This window comes from Capsicum annuum, chromosome 3 (genome assembly GCF_002878395.1).
Source record: "Capsicum annuum cultivar UCD-10X-F1 chromosome 3, UCD10Xv1.1, whole genome shotgun sequence".
In the NCBI taxonomy this organism is placed as follows: domain Eukaryota; kingdom Viridiplantae; phylum Streptophyta; class Magnoliopsida; order Solanales; family Solanaceae; genus Capsicum; species Capsicum annuum.
In genome coordinates, this window is record NC_061113.1 from 7906684 (window position 1) to 7921966 (window position 15283).

The window sequence follows — 15283 nt, forward strand, 5'->3', positions numbered from 1 at the left end:
AAAAATAAAAGTCTTAAAACAACAAGCACCAATGATCCAGTGACAGTAATAATGTATCCAACCACGCAATAAAGGTAGAAGCTCAATCCTCATATGAGACATTTTATGATTGTGTAATTTAATAAATCAATCTTCGAGGTTTGTATTTAAAAAAAAAAAAAAGATAGAAAATCTATCAGGACAGTATCAACCTTTGATTTGAGGTCGATTTTAGAGGTTTGTTTTCTACTTCCTTTTAGTAGTGAATTTATTAGTAAATTAAATTGAAAGAGATTGCCTTATATTATAAAGTATAAAGAAATCAAGATTGGTCTTGTGGAGAAAATAGAAAAACAAATATGGGTGTATATAAGGATACAAAAATACAAGGGATTGTTCTCATTAGCTTTATTGTATCAATTGTTATTATCAGTTTGTATCATACGTATTCATTCGCTCATTTATATGATCAATTGATACCAACGTGTATCGTTGATATTCATTCGCTTTAATTTCACTTGTATTCATTCGTAACTATTGTTCAATTGCTACCAGCTTGTCTAAGTTGTATGCATTCAGTTAAGTTGGTCGTATCAATATATTCAATCGCTATATATTTTATGCGCTTGCTTAAAAGACTGTATTCTACATCTATAAACTCAAAATTATTTGGAAAAGTTGCTTATGGTTTATCAAATTTTTAACTATTTCATAAACATGATTGTACCTAAATAATATGATTATATTTTCTATCCATTTCTTTATCAAAGGACCCATTATAATAAATCAACTAAAGGGCAAAGAATTGGAATCTCATGTAGCAAGTAGAAACAAAATATATTTAGATCCCATCCTTGGATTTAAGCAATCATTTATAATTATTTAGTTTAACAAAACACAATGATTAGAAGAGCACCAATTTGCATATGAAGGATATATAACTATATAGTACATATATTAACATTTTAAAAATATTTATATTATAATTAATTTCATCATGTTGTTAATATTTCTTTATATTTTATTGACGATACTATGAAATGATAAAATGATAAATACTTCTTTATATTTTATTTAACTAGGGATCTTGAGATTCTGAGTTTGAGCACTGAATATGAAATTACTTTTGTTAGGGAGCATTTTAATCCAATTGTAGTATTTATCCTTGTGAATCCAAATTTAATCTTGTCCTATGCGAATACCGAACCCGAAAAAATACTCTTTAAAAAAATGTTTTTCTTACAATTACTTTTATATCTTATCTTAATGAACAAAGTGGTCCATGAAACTTTAGCATGACAATTTTTTTATATATATATAATTGTTAAGAGTCAAGTTTTTTGGTCCTTGAGTTCACCAAATGGAAGAAGTAAAACTCCATGGAACATCTTATAATTTGTTTACTTATAGAGTTATTTGGGCTCTAAAGCTAAAAGGAATACCATTTGAGTACATAGAAGAAGAACATTCTGATAAAGGCTCTTTAATTATGAAATATAACCCAGCTTTCAAAAGATTTCCAATTCTTTTTCATGGTGATAAGGTCATTTCTGAATCCATGGTGATTATTGAATATATTGAAGATATTTGGCCTCAAAATCCACTTCTTCCTATTGATCCTTTTGATAGAGCAATTTCAAGATTTTGGGTTAAATTTGCTGGAGATAAGGTATGGTTTTCTTATATTGTTCAGTGTTCGGTACTTGTTTTGGGTCCATCTAATTTAAATTTGTATATGGAAGTCCGACTTTAGAAAGTAACTTTTATAATAGGGAAATAATTCGATTACGCCTACATATCAAATAAAATACAAGGAGATTGTAAATTATGAGACGATAAATAAGATGACAATGTTTAGGAGAAATTTCCCCTAAATGAAGACTCTTTTAACGACTACACTGTGGATGCTCTTATGTTATGGTATGAGAAGGGGGTCTTCTATTTTATTTATAGATGTTCAAAACCTTTTCTCCAAGAAAGATGTTAGCCAAATATGAAAAAGAATTATATTTTTTCTTTCAGGAAAAGTAAAAGTAATTATGGTAGTAACTTTTATTTTCCTTCTAAGAAAAATAAAAATTAAATATAGTAAAAAAATCAGGACAAAAACCTAACAAATCTCTCCTTTTTGGCTTGATTTTCTTCACTTGATCCGTCTTCTCTTCATATCACGTATATGAACTTCGTTCTTGATATAATCTTCATAACTGCTGCTTGCCATGGTTAAAAATAAGGTTTAAAATATCATGATTAAAAATTGATTTAAAAGTAATATTTTATTTTTATTTTTAAAGATGCAGCAACAGGAATGTTGAAAATATAGTTGAAACTTGTTCTCCATATGTAGTTCGACAAAAATCTTCATTATCATCCAAATTGTTGCAGCTTGATTTTGAAACCGCTTTAAACCTGTTTAATCTCGTCTCACCACACCATTGGACCATTGAACGTAAGCTCTGATACCACTTGTTGGGTTCGAAATTGAGAGGACGTCATGCGGAAGCTATTAGTTGCAAACTATGAAACAATAAATAAGATGACAACATTTAGGAGAAATCTCCCCCTAAACGAAGACTCTTTTAACGACTACATTGTGGATGCTCTTATGTTATAGTATGAGAAGGGGTCTTCTATTTATAGATGTCCAAAATCTTTCCTCCAAGAAAGAGGTTATCCAATTATGGAAAAGAATTATATTTTTTCTTTCAGGAAAAGTAAAAGTAATTATGGTAATTTTTATTTTCCTTTTTAAAAAAAGTAAAACTTAAATATAGTAAGAAAATCATGATAAAAATATTAACAGGTGTCACATCGGCACAACAGAGTAACAAAAATATGCTAAAATTGAGCAACTTTATCAATAGTTTGAGGGATGGTTATCTCTAATTTATCTAACGTCATATCACAATTCACACAACTTTTAGAAGAAAAAAAAAAAAATCTCATTTTCGTCTCATTTTCCAAAAATATTTATGATGTGTTGCACGCAAGGAGATTGCTATTTCAACAAGGTAATTTAGTTATCTTACATAATATCCACGTGGCATAACTTCAGAAAAAAAATCTCATTTTCTTCTCATTTCCAAAAAACTCATGTTGATGTGTATCGAAAAATGAGTTATTACATAAGGTGAGTTGATGACATAGCTATATGTTGGAAATTCTATACTTTTTTAAGGCTACATATATATGTTCTTTGGGATCACATTCAATAAATATTTCTCGAAATTTATTAGAAACAGAAAGTTAAATAATCATCTGTCTGTTTAATCTTAAATCAATTTGACATCAATTATATTGTCATATAGGGCCATTGTATTGGGACAATGTACTATACAAGTGGTGAAAAACAAGAAAAGGCCATCAAAGAAACAATAGAAATGCTCAAAATCATAGAAGAACAAGCACTTGATGAAGAAAATAATTTCTTTGGTGGTGAAAAAATTGGAATTGTGGACATAGCTTTTGGAATGATTCCTCATTGGCTTGAAATTATTGAAGATGTTGTTGGTGTAAAATTATTGCAACCTAATTTATTTCCTAATTTGTCAAATTGGGTAAAAAATTTCAAAGAAGAAAAAGTCATCAAAGAAAATCTACCTAATTGTGATGAAATGTTTGTGTTTTTAAAGAATCAAAGAGAGATGATATTGTCATCTTCTTGAGCTTTTACTTTGTAAAATTCGATATGTTAATTATGTATTCATAAATAAATACTCTCTTCATTTCAATTTGCTTGTCTTGTCTTGATTACTATTTGTACAGTTATTTGACCATAATTTTTTCAATAAGAAGAAAAGTTTGAACATTTAATTATATGCTTAAAGGGGTTAGCCTACATACAGCTTGAGCTATAGGTTTATCGAAAACAGTTTCTTTACCTCCTGAAGATAGAAATGAAATCGAAATACACTCTACTCTCTTCGAACCCCTCGCAAAATTGATGATGTTAGCCTCCATTGTCATTGACTAAAGTTGATAATAATTTCATAAAGATTACTAAACACTATATAATACACATATTATCATTTGAATTCAACCGAAATTTAATTTATAATAGTATGAGAAACAAGTGTACATTATTCTAAACTTTCTCTTAATTAAATAACATTCAAAATTTTCTTGTTGATCAAGCATAACCCCTCAATGATTCCTTTAAAATGACACTAAATGAAGAGAACAAAGAGAAACTCAAGAAAACTTAATATGGGCAAGAAAGATCAGGGGCAGACAGTTGTTCAGATAACAAGCACCCCTCACTTTCAATCCTAAGGTTCAGAGTTTGAATCACCACGGTAAGTATCCCTCTCTTTCAATCCTAAGATTCTGAGTTTGAACCACCATGGTAACCATCCTTCACTTTCAGCCCTAAGATTCTGAGTTTGAGTCACCACGAGAGCAATAGAAAGGAAGCTCAGGCAAGAAATGGATGAAGATTTGAAGCTCCATGGATCATGGGCAAGCCCATATTCATTAAGAGTAATATGGGCTCTTAAATTAAAGGGTTTATCATATGAATACATAGAAGAAGATCTTGCAAACAAAAGTGATTTGCTTCTAAAATATAATCCTATTTTCAAGAAAATTCCAGTTCTTCTTCATGATGGAAAACCAATTTGTGAATCTATGGTTATTCTTGAATACCTTGAACAACTATGGCCAAGTCAATATCCATTGCTACCAATTGATCCTTATGAAAGAGCTTTGGCTAGATTTTGGGTGAATTATTTTGAAGAAAAGGTAAGATTATATACCCTCTGTAGATTATGTTTCGCTTATCGAGAGAACTCATACTATATGAACTTGACAAGTATTTCAAAAAATCTTTTTTGATCAAACTAATATATGACAATTTATAGTAGTAATCGTATAGCTGCATATCTAAATTTTAAATGTTAAATATTGAATTGCTATAGAATCTAGTTTAGTTTCAAAAAGAAAACATGATGATTTGGAACGAAGGGAGTACTCTTTTTATTTATAAAATATTGTAATTTTACTCATCTTTATACTTAGGAATTTGTCTTTTCACTTTTGATTATCATAGTTTAAAATTATGTTTCGACAAAAATGGATTCTAGATTCTTAAATAAAAGACAGCTTATTGATTCTTGATCAAGTAAATTTGTTAACACAAATACATAATTTTGACCAAAATTATCGCGATTTATCCCCCTAACTACATAATTTATTCTCTGAGTCTATGTTGTACTTCTTATTGAAGATCTGTTACGATAATATAAAGATATTTTCTATGATAATTTGAGGGCTAATTTTTCAAATCCTTTTTCCATTTACTTTTAATAATTTAAACTTTTTAAAAATGTTTTGTAGAGTGTATCTCTTTGGCTGATATTTAGAGCAAAAGGGGAAGAACAAGAAAGGGCAATGAAGGACAGCTTGGAAATGTTGGAAACTATAGAAGAACATGCTTTTAAAAATCATAAAAATAATATATTTTTCATTGGAGGAAAAATTGGAATAGTGGACATAGCTTTTGGATGGATTTGTCATTGGTTGAAAATTATAGAAGATGTTGGAGGTGTCAAACTTCTTGAGGAAAATTCATTTCCTAATTTGCAAAAATGGATGAAAAAATTCAAAGAAGTACCTTTGATAAAAGAAAGTCTACCTAATCACCAAAAATTGTTTTTGCCTTTTAAACTTATAAGAGACATGTTGCTAGCATCTTGAGATTACTGAAAAAAGTAAGTGGAAATAAATATAGGAACTTGCTTATGTTGCCGGTTTCAAGATCGAATATTTGATAGACAATGTAAAATTAGGCAATTTTATATTGATTCTAGCTTATTTGGGAATTAAGTTGTATTACTGTTATTGTATTTGGTGGTGTTGTATGTGTGATGGATGTATGGACATGTTTTCTTCTTGTAAAAAAATTTCAATATTTCTTAAAAATTCAAGTTTTATGCATTATTTGTGTACAATTCATTTGGACTGTCGTGTGTTAGTTGACCAGCAAGTCAAATTTTATGAGTTGAAATATATAACACATACAAAAGAATTAATAATCATAGAGTTCTGATCAGCTCGAGATAATGTCCCCCTCCTATCAAGTAACTCCAACCATCAAGGCTAGAATAAATAGAAAGAAATCACCTAGTATTTTTGTCTCTACTAAAATTTGAACCTGAGGCCTCATTTCTCTCAACCACTTCATCCACCAATAATCATACCCTTAGGATGAAAATATAATAGATAATTCTCTATAACATACAACTACACTATTATTTAAAAATTTGTACGATGTATATAACTTGTGCTCTTCTCGCAAAATGAATATATAACTTGAACTATTTCATTGTAATTTTCCTACATAACTCTCTTATGGTCAATCAAGAATAATCTTGTTTCCATAATGTAATAATTAATGATCTACCATTTCATATATATATATATATATATATATATATATATATATACTACCAAAAGTTATCAAGATTTGAAGATGATCTACCTAAAATAGATTATCAGTATCTAACAAGAAATTAAACTATGCTATTGAACTATTAATATAGGTGTGTATTTGAGAAGGTAAAATAAATCTTTGAGCTAATTACAATTTAGAGTTTTCCTTCCATGGCAATGAGTTGTTCTTCCTTATTGGTTTTATCATTTTTATTATTTGTACAACAAATGAATGCCGTTGAAGTTCATATAATGATTTCAAATTTTCATTCAAGCCGAATATAATTGTTGAGACGGTTTTCTTTTGTCATTTCTGGAAGGGTTCAAGAGATATACGGTTTGAGGTATATAGAGATACTGGAAATTGTGGAGAAGAAGGAGGACTTAAAACAGGAGTATGTTACTGGTTAGTGAAGGAAGATGGTTTCTATTTTTCTTATCAATTGAATCCTCCTCCATCTCTTTTGATTAAGAAATATGGGTGGTGAAATTAATGTAATTTATTTTTGTTCGTTATCGTGATGTGTCTCAAGGTATTATAAAGTGGATAGACATATAAAAATTTTAAAAAGTAGAGTTCACAGAGTTATCGCGATTTAACTTTTTTATTTAGTTTTCGCGCTTCAAAGTTCAAACAAATATGAGCTAACATATCCCATTTAACATATTTGGGCCACTGTTGATCGATAGGCAGAACATTTGCACAAGTATTTACTTCTAATGACATCATTTAAAATATGGTCACAATTAAAATTAATTTATTTTGGGGTAAAAACACACGATATTTTTATATCACATTGATGATACTAGCTCTTTGAGACTTTAAATGTTCAACATTTTTTCTAAGACACTGATGATTATATTCTAGTATACTTTTTTCTGTTAGTAAGGAAGGACCTAACAAGTACGTAAAATTGAGATTATTTCGTTTCCTTCCTTATCAGAGAGGGGCCCGCGGGATTATTTATTGAAAAAGGGGGAGGGAGGGAGGGGGGGTGGGGTGAAAAGACTGATTTTTTTTTTTATAGTGTAGAGTGAGATTGAAATTCCAAGCACTCCTAGTTCAGAAACCACACAGAGACAAACACATGGAGGACCAAGCTGTTGTCAGACCAATTCTCATTCATTCTTTAATGAAATAGGGAACGAGCATGCAAAGGGGCCAACAAAAGCAGTAGCATTCCTATAACTAGATTATATAAAGTCTGTGTTGATAGTTTAGTCCTAACTGATCTTCTAATACTTGATTCTCCATTTATCTCAACATCCAAAACATCCTTTATGGATGTTGGAGAAACCCAAAGCAGCATCAATTCACCGTTAGTAGTATTTACATCCATTTTTGCTACGCACATCTGCCAATTTATTTTGTCTAACTAAATACTCTGCACTCTTTTTTCATCTCATCCATATCGCTGAATCATAAAAAAAATTAATTATATAATTTTTTCTTCAAAATAGACTTGTCTTTAGTTTTTGTGCTTCAAATAAATTGATATTTAATTTTTGCCCCAGAAATTGAATTATAACTAGGGGTAAATCAATTCTTTAAGATTTTGGGGCATACATTTTATGGCCCCCCTTACCGTATAGTTGCTTTTTTTTTTTTTTCACAATTATGCCATATAGTTGATCTAAACGTAGGTTTAATGATGTTGCAAATTCATGACATGATAAAAAGAATTTATAATTTCACTACTCATACGTCTTTTAGATTCAACGAATTTTCTCTTGTTTGTTTGATTGTTCCATCAACAGACCCAAACTTTTTCCTTGCTATTAAGGTCGTCCTCATGGATCTTCTCCTTTCAGTAGAACTTATGTTATCACATTTCCCAAGTAGTCATTTGCAGTGAAATCATGTAGCAAAATGGTATGGATTGTGTATATTTATCCTTCTCAGATCTCACTTTGTGAAAATATATTGGGTGTGTTATTGTTGTTTTCCAAGATTTTGCTACTGTCCCCTTCCATTGTTTCTCTAAGATTCTTGATTTTGCCCTATTCGCGGCTCTAATATCATATTAAAATAAAGATGCGAAAAATGAAGAACAAGAAACGAACTTTTGTGAGATATTTTCTCATTTATTTTGGTTACTCAATATTCACAATATCACATCCTTAATCTATATCTATAATCTATAATCTATATCTATATGAATAACTTATATCTATAATCTATACCTATATCTATAATTTATATCTATATCTATATCTATATCTATAATCTATATCTATATCTATAATATATTAAAAGTGTGAAAAACTTAGAAAAGTGAATTAAACTTTTTGTCCTTCGTTAAATAATTCTGCAATAGACAAAATCATTTTTTTACTATTTTTTTAAAATTTTAAAAAATAAAAATTCATTAAAACTTAATTCTTAAACATTTCCTTATCTCAAATTATATTTTAGTATATTTATAATATTAAAAATTAAGGAGTCTTAAGATATATGGTAAGAAGAAAATTTATAGTAAAAAATATTAGGAGAATTAATAATTAAGGAGTCCTAAAATATATGACAATCAAAATTTATCTTTTATAAATATAATGATTAAGAAGTCCTAAAATATATGATAATAAAATTAACATCATATAAATATTTTATTACTTAATGTCCTAATACGTATTTTTCAAAAAACAATTGAGGGTAGGAGAAGTCCTAATAAGTATAATCAACTCTTTTAAATTAAATCGACATGTTCATATGCTAGGAAATAATATAACCAAAACTTTTCTCAAGTGTTATATTCCCTTTTGATTTTTGCAATTTTTAGAATTTCACTTTGTTCGTTCCTACTTTTTTTGAGAGATCTTTTATTACAATTATTTATTTTCACATGTCTACAAAAATATATTTCAGTTTGAATCCTTTTAGATTTAAGAGACTTTTTTTGTTTGTTATTAAATTTTAAAAGATTAATTTCGTACACTTTCAATTCCTTCACTAAAATGTTAATTTGAATTTTCTTATTACAACTATTATTTACCAAAAATAAAACTTATATGCAAGATTATGAATAAAACTCCTATGACAGTGTTAAATTAGGACACCTAATATTGTTTTACTTTACCAAAAATATGACACTTGAAAAAAATTTATGAAAAAATGAGTTTAGTAAGTATGTTAAGTGAAAATCATTAAGTGAGTTTAGTGGAAAACAAAATTTTTAATATTTGGAATCCTTGGTATAAGTTTATCATGTTATTCTATTATTATTAGTAAATAATTTATGAAAAAAATTTAAAAAATTTCATATTTAGGTAATTCTTGAAAAAAGTTTTGAACTTCTATAAATTATAAGTCATTCTTTTTTAAATATAATAATAATAATTTTTTCCTAATAATTTTTTTTGAATTAAATTTACCTTTAAATATATTTATAATGTTCGTCATGTTCCAAGTTAAGGTCAAATTCGAAACTCTGATGTCACAATTTTTTGAACAATAAGATCCGATCATATTTTAATGTTGAACTCTTGTTTTGTTACTATTTGTTGCTTTTGTTGTTTTTTGTACCTTTTGTTTCTTCATATTTGGGACTGATTTGGATTGTTTACTTAGAGCCGAGGGTCTATTCGAAATAACAAAAATATGTTGTTGTTGGTAGCTTTTTTCTAAATTATTTTATTTTGTGTTTGTGAAATTTGTGAGATATTGACCAGATATACAAAAGGAGGAGAAGAATGTTTATAACGCAACTAAAAAAGTAGTAAAGAGAAATTGTATGGGTTCTACGAAGGTGATTGACTACTCCTTTTACTGATGATGATTGTTTTTTGTTGTTTACATATAATCTTAGTCTACAAGAAGTATACTGAGAAATAGTTTAAAGTAAGTTTTTATAGAAATTGTATCACTTTGGAACTAGGAAAAAAATTATTGATGTTTTCGTATAGTTAGATGTGATTAATTCCTAAAGCATGAATCTTTATGAGAAGACGAAGAAGGCAAAGAAGAGCGTTGAAACCTAAAAGATCAACACCTTAATGGTGTTGAAGCAGGTTCATTCAGATATCAATATTTTTAGCAAGTCTATGAATATAATAAACAGTTTCATTTTTGATATTTTGAGAAGCTTGCTCAGAAATCTTCTAGATTGGATAGGATCAACAAGAAGCCAACTATTACATCTACGAATATTCACACTATAGTGAGGCTTGTTTTTTTTACGGGATTAAGGTTATTACTAAGTTCACTAGCTTTTAGTAGTTTGAATTTGGATAACTTTTTGGATTAGGATCAATGTTAAGTTAGGTAGTTTTTCATATTTGTTTGTGAATTGGCTTTAGTAAGATTACTGTAAAATGAATGAAAGGTTTTTAAATATTAAAAAAATATGATAAATTTATTAATTAGCTGAATATTAATTACCTTATTGTTTTCAACTTGACTTAATGTGTCTGAATTTCAATAGTAATATATTAAAGAGTTATATCACGTGAAGCGTAACCTTTTTGCTTTCTGAAATACGAGCTTAAATGTTTTGCAATAGCAAATCGATGTACTAAAGCTTCCGCAATATAAGAAAAATTCGAAGATGGCCAGACCACAACGATCTAGAGTAAAGCTGTTGCGTACACTAACATATTCGATCTCTTAGATACTTTTAATTTTTTATCATTTGTTAAGATGATGGCACATTCAATTAATAAAATTCTACTTGAAGTGGTATTTATATTTAAAAAATGTAGTATAAAAATGACTTTATAAAAGGATAAAATAAGAACATTACAAAGTTTAGATTTGCAGCTGAAATTTTGATATCGAAAGACTTAAAATCAGCTAAAACTCTTGACGATGTCAATTATTTAATGATCGAGTTAATGATAAAATTAGAAAATATTTGTGAAATGTGATGGTGGCTCGATGAAGACGACACTTAAGTGAGCTAGTGGAAATTGTGGATGCACATATGATACGATGTATCTACAAATTAAATCTTACATAGAAACAAGATGTTGCTTAATTTACATGTAAGACATACCTTAATTGAACTTATAGTGAAAATACTGAAAAGCATAATAAATAAGACATATAATTAAATGATTTTCCTATCAAATATCTATGCAAAATAGATCATTTCTATCTAACAAACTAATTTGCCATACATCAACAAACAAGTATAAATAGAGGTATATACTTGCTTTCTTTTGCAGGAGAAGGCAACTAAAAGGAGAATCATAATGAAGATTAGTTTTTATTCCTTATTAGTTTTATCATTTTTGTTTGTACAACAAATGAATGCCACCGAAAAGATCAATGTTCATATAGTTGATGGTATTAAAAAAAACAAACCCCAATTAATTTTTCGTTGTGCATCGGGAGATGATGATCTTGGATGGCATTTTCCGACATATCAAGGAAGTGATTTTCAATTTTCATTCAAACTAAATTTTTTTGTTGAAACGATTTTCTTTTGTCATTTTTGGTGGGGCAAAAAGGACGTCTCATTTGAAGTGTATAGAAATTCTGGAGCTTGTGGAAGTGAAATTCATACTGGAATATGCTATTGGTTGGTGAAGGAAGATGGTTTCTATCTTGCCAATCAAACTTCTCCTCCTCCATCTTTTTTGGTTAGAAAATTTGGGTGGGAAAATGCAATTTATTAGTTGTTATGTGATTATAAAATGAAATGGAACAAAGATTATTATAAATAAATAAGTCTGTAAGTGACTTTGTGGGAATACATTACATATGTTGTTGTCTATACAAGTCAACCCCCCCCCCCCCCCTCCCCCTCTCTGTATAAAATTAGAGTTTTATGAAAATTAAGTGAATTCAGAAATAGTAAAAACACCTCTTGAGGTATTTTTTTAAAATTCAAATATTATGAAAACGTATTCCAAAACATTTATGACTAAACAAGTATTCTGAAAGTAAGGAAACGTATTTCAAAATATTATGAATAATTTTCATAGTCAAACACCAACTTAGTGTGTTATAAATTAGCACTGTACCATTATAAATTATAAAATAACAAATAACAGCCATCTAAACAGTGTGTCATAAATTAACACCATCTACATATCTATACCTGGTTTTTTTTTTTTATGCTATAGTAATAATTGAATATTAATATTCTTTTATTCATTTAAGTGCGATCTTTTATACAAGTATAATATGGTAACATGTATGAAAGTCATAGAGTTATCAGGTAAAAAACAATAGAATAGACCGTACACTTTTTAGTGATAACAAATTAATTAAGGTCATTTTCATATAGATCTAGCTCATTCCTCGTAGTTTTCTCCTTTCAATAGGACTTATGTTATCGCAATTCCCAAGTTGTCATTTGCAGCGAGATCATAAGGCAAAATAGTATTAACTGTGTATATTTATTCTTCTCAAATTTCACTTTATGAAAATATACTAGGTATGTTGTGGTTGTTTGATTCTTTTCTTCTTCAGTACCAACCTGTTGGAAAAAAAAAACTACAATATTGATATGAAAATAAAATTAATAATAGTAAGAGAATTGTCACAAATACTGTGTCGTGGCAAGTCACTGCCTTGAAAATAATTTTGGCCCGACTCCGGTACAAATCCTTCTAGTCGGTCGCTCCCCAAGGTTCCACAACAACTTTCAAACATGTGCACTTATGATTGGAGCCCAAATCAATTGCCAAAAATAATTCAAGAAGAAGAGAAAAGAAGGAAGACTTTTTTTTTTATTTGGTATTTCTTCTTTTAGTGTGTCTTGTGTTTACCAAAGACATGATTTATATAGGGATGCAAAAAGCGGTTTGCAAGAAGAAAGTTAATGATATTAAAGTATCATTAATTCAAAGTATCATCAAACTAAATGTTATGGATACTTGATTTTTCATTTGGAACGAATATGTAGGTCCATTCTATCTGAAACATACTTTTATTATTCTTTTATTATTCTTCATTCATTGCATTACATAAAATGTTTTGATGAAGAATTAACTCCAAAATCCCCCACTAATGTAAAGATAAAGAATATGAATAAATTATGGGTAAGAGGAAGGAGCATGTACTTAAGTGTCAATATCTTTCGATTTGAATTGACACGTAGTGATATGGAGCAACAACAAATATCCATAAAGTGAAGTTCTCTTGAACTAGATGAACATAAGTTGAGCCCCCCACAACACATACCATATTCTTGATTTTAAACAACCTCCGCGATACTACAAAGTATGGTCATGCGCACAAACCTTGGGTGTCATGAGTGTTCGAGAAAGACAACCCAAGTCTTTCATAAAAAGGTGACCAACCTTTACAGTCATGTAGGTGATCCATCAAGTCTATCTCATACAGGCTATGGATCATTAAGAGAAAAATTAAGCTCAACTTTATAATACACTATCTTGCGTCATAGGAATAGGATATGTAGTACTTATTGAAGGCCTATATGGCTTCGTTTGACCACATATGGGTGGGTATTCACCATATTACCTCACTCCATAGGCTTTAGCCTCATTCCCCTCGACGATTCAAGAACTATTTTCCTTTTCAAATCCTTGCTCATAGGATCCGTTAAATTTCTTTCGGACCTACATATTTCAAGAAAATAACACTATGTTTCAACATACAATTGTTTAACTGCACTGTGTCTGATGGGAACATGTCTCTTTTTTATTGTATACACTATTTTTAGCAATTTCAATTATCATCCGTGAGTCACAATGTTTAGAAATCGGTGACATATGTCTTTCCCATAATGGCACATCTACCAAAAGGTTTCTCATTCATTCAGCTTCTTGCCCTACCAATTTGAGAGCAATGAGTTTAGATTCCATGGTAGAACTTGCTATACTAGTCTGCTTTGAAGTAGGGGTGTGCATCGGTCGATCCGATTTTATATATTATTGATTTTTGATTTTTAAATATGCCAAACCAATAACCAAATCAATAAGATATTTTTTATTATCGGTTTTAGTCCTTAACGACTCAATTTTCGGTTTAACCGATAAGAAAATACTCATAAAATAAAAATAGTAGTAACTAACATGAAAAAAAAATCGAATCTTAGTTGCAGCCAAAAATCCTACATAATGTGTTTTAATTTACAAGAATCTTCAAGTTTGAACTAAATGTTGCTAGGAGAAATTAAGAGTTTGTATAATTGAAATGATAAGTTTGTTAATTGGTAGAAATTAAAGAGAAATTAAGATATATATATATATATATATATATTCTTATTGGGTTATGGTACCCAATAAGAAAAAATTGAACCAAACCAATAACCCAATAATTTTTTTATAAAACCATTAACAAACCATTAACCCAATAACCCAATAATAATAAATCAATAACATTTTTATCGGTTCGGTTTATCGGTCGGTTCGATTTTTGCGCATCCCTACTTTGAAGACTTCCATGAAATAGCACCTGCATCCAAAGTAAACACAAAGCCATTAGTGGAGTTAATTCCATCATTGTCGGTCACCCAGTTTGCATCACAAAAATCTTCTAAAACAACAGAAAATTTATTAAAATGCAAACACCAATCCATAGTGCCTCTCAGATTCCTTAACAAGCGATGAAGAACATTCTAATGTTCACTATTAGGATTATAAGTATACCTACTCAATTTACTAACATCATAAGCTATATCAGGTCGAGCATAGTAATGAGAAACATTACACTCCTAATTATTTTAGTATATTCAGTTTGAGAAACACTGAAATCTTTATTTTTTTTTAAGTCTATGCTAGGATCATAAGGAGTTCTCACTTACATCAAAACAATCAAATCTTTTCAACATCTTTTCAATATAATGAGACTAGAACAAAGAGAAATCATTAACAATTCTTTTGATTTTAATCCCTAGAATTACATCAGGTCTTTCATTTTAAATTTAGAAAATAAAAATTTCTTAGTCTTATTTACAACATTCAC

The 15283-nt window shown here is 29.0% G+C and overlaps 2 protein-coding genes across 3 annotated transcripts; both read left to right on the forward strand.

Moving 5' to 3' along the window:
* Window positions 1–1311: 1311 nt before the first annotated feature.
* LOC107864533 (probable glutathione S-transferase) lies at window positions 1312–3710 on the forward strand. Its single transcript, XM_016710932.2, has 2 exons — window positions 1312–1648; window positions 3288–3710. The coding sequence occupies exons 1-2, from the start codon at window positions 1340–1342 to the stop codon at window positions 3642–3644; spliced, it is 666 nt and encodes a 221-aa protein (XP_016566418.2). The 5' UTR covers window positions 1312–1339; the 3' UTR covers window positions 3645–3710.
* A 307-nt stretch (window positions 3711–4017) lies between these two features.
* On the forward strand, window positions 4018–5798 carry LOC107864532 (glutathione transferase GST 23). Of its 2 annotated transcripts, XM_016710930.2 has the most exons (3): window positions 4019–4274; window positions 4346–4719; window positions 5314–5798. In XM_016710930.2, the coding sequence occupies exons 2-3, from the start codon at window positions 4405–4407 to the stop codon at window positions 5671–5673; spliced, it is 675 nt and encodes a 224-aa protein (XP_016566416.1). In that variant the 5' UTR covers window positions 4019–4274; window positions 4346–4404; the 3' UTR covers window positions 5674–5798. The 2 variants fall into 2 exon arrangements, with proteins under 2 accessions (XP_016566415.1, XP_016566416.1); XM_016710929.2 differs by having other exon boundaries at window positions 4018–4719.
* Window positions 5799–15283: the final 9485 nt, after the last annotated feature.

What these genes read in the sequence shown, in the direction of transcription:
- LOC107864533 (XM_016710932.2), top strand. Translation starts at nt 1,340, where the DNA reads ATGGAAGAAGTAAAACTCCATGGAACATCTTATAATTTGTTTACTTAT. An exon ending in TTAAATTTGCTGGAGATAAG is followed by an intron (nt 1,649 to 3,287) that starts GTATGGTTTTCT and finishes ATTGTCATATAG; the next exon opens with GGCCATTGTATTGGGACAAT.
- LOC107864532 (XM_016710929.2), top strand. Translation starts at nt 4,405, where the DNA reads ATGGATGAAGATTTGAAGCTCCATGGATCATGGGCAAGCCCATATTCA. An exon ending in TGAATTATTTTGAAGAAAAG is followed by an intron (nt 4,720 to 5,313) that starts GTAAGATTATAT and finishes AATGTTTTGTAG; the next exon opens with AGTGTATCTCTTTGGCTGAT.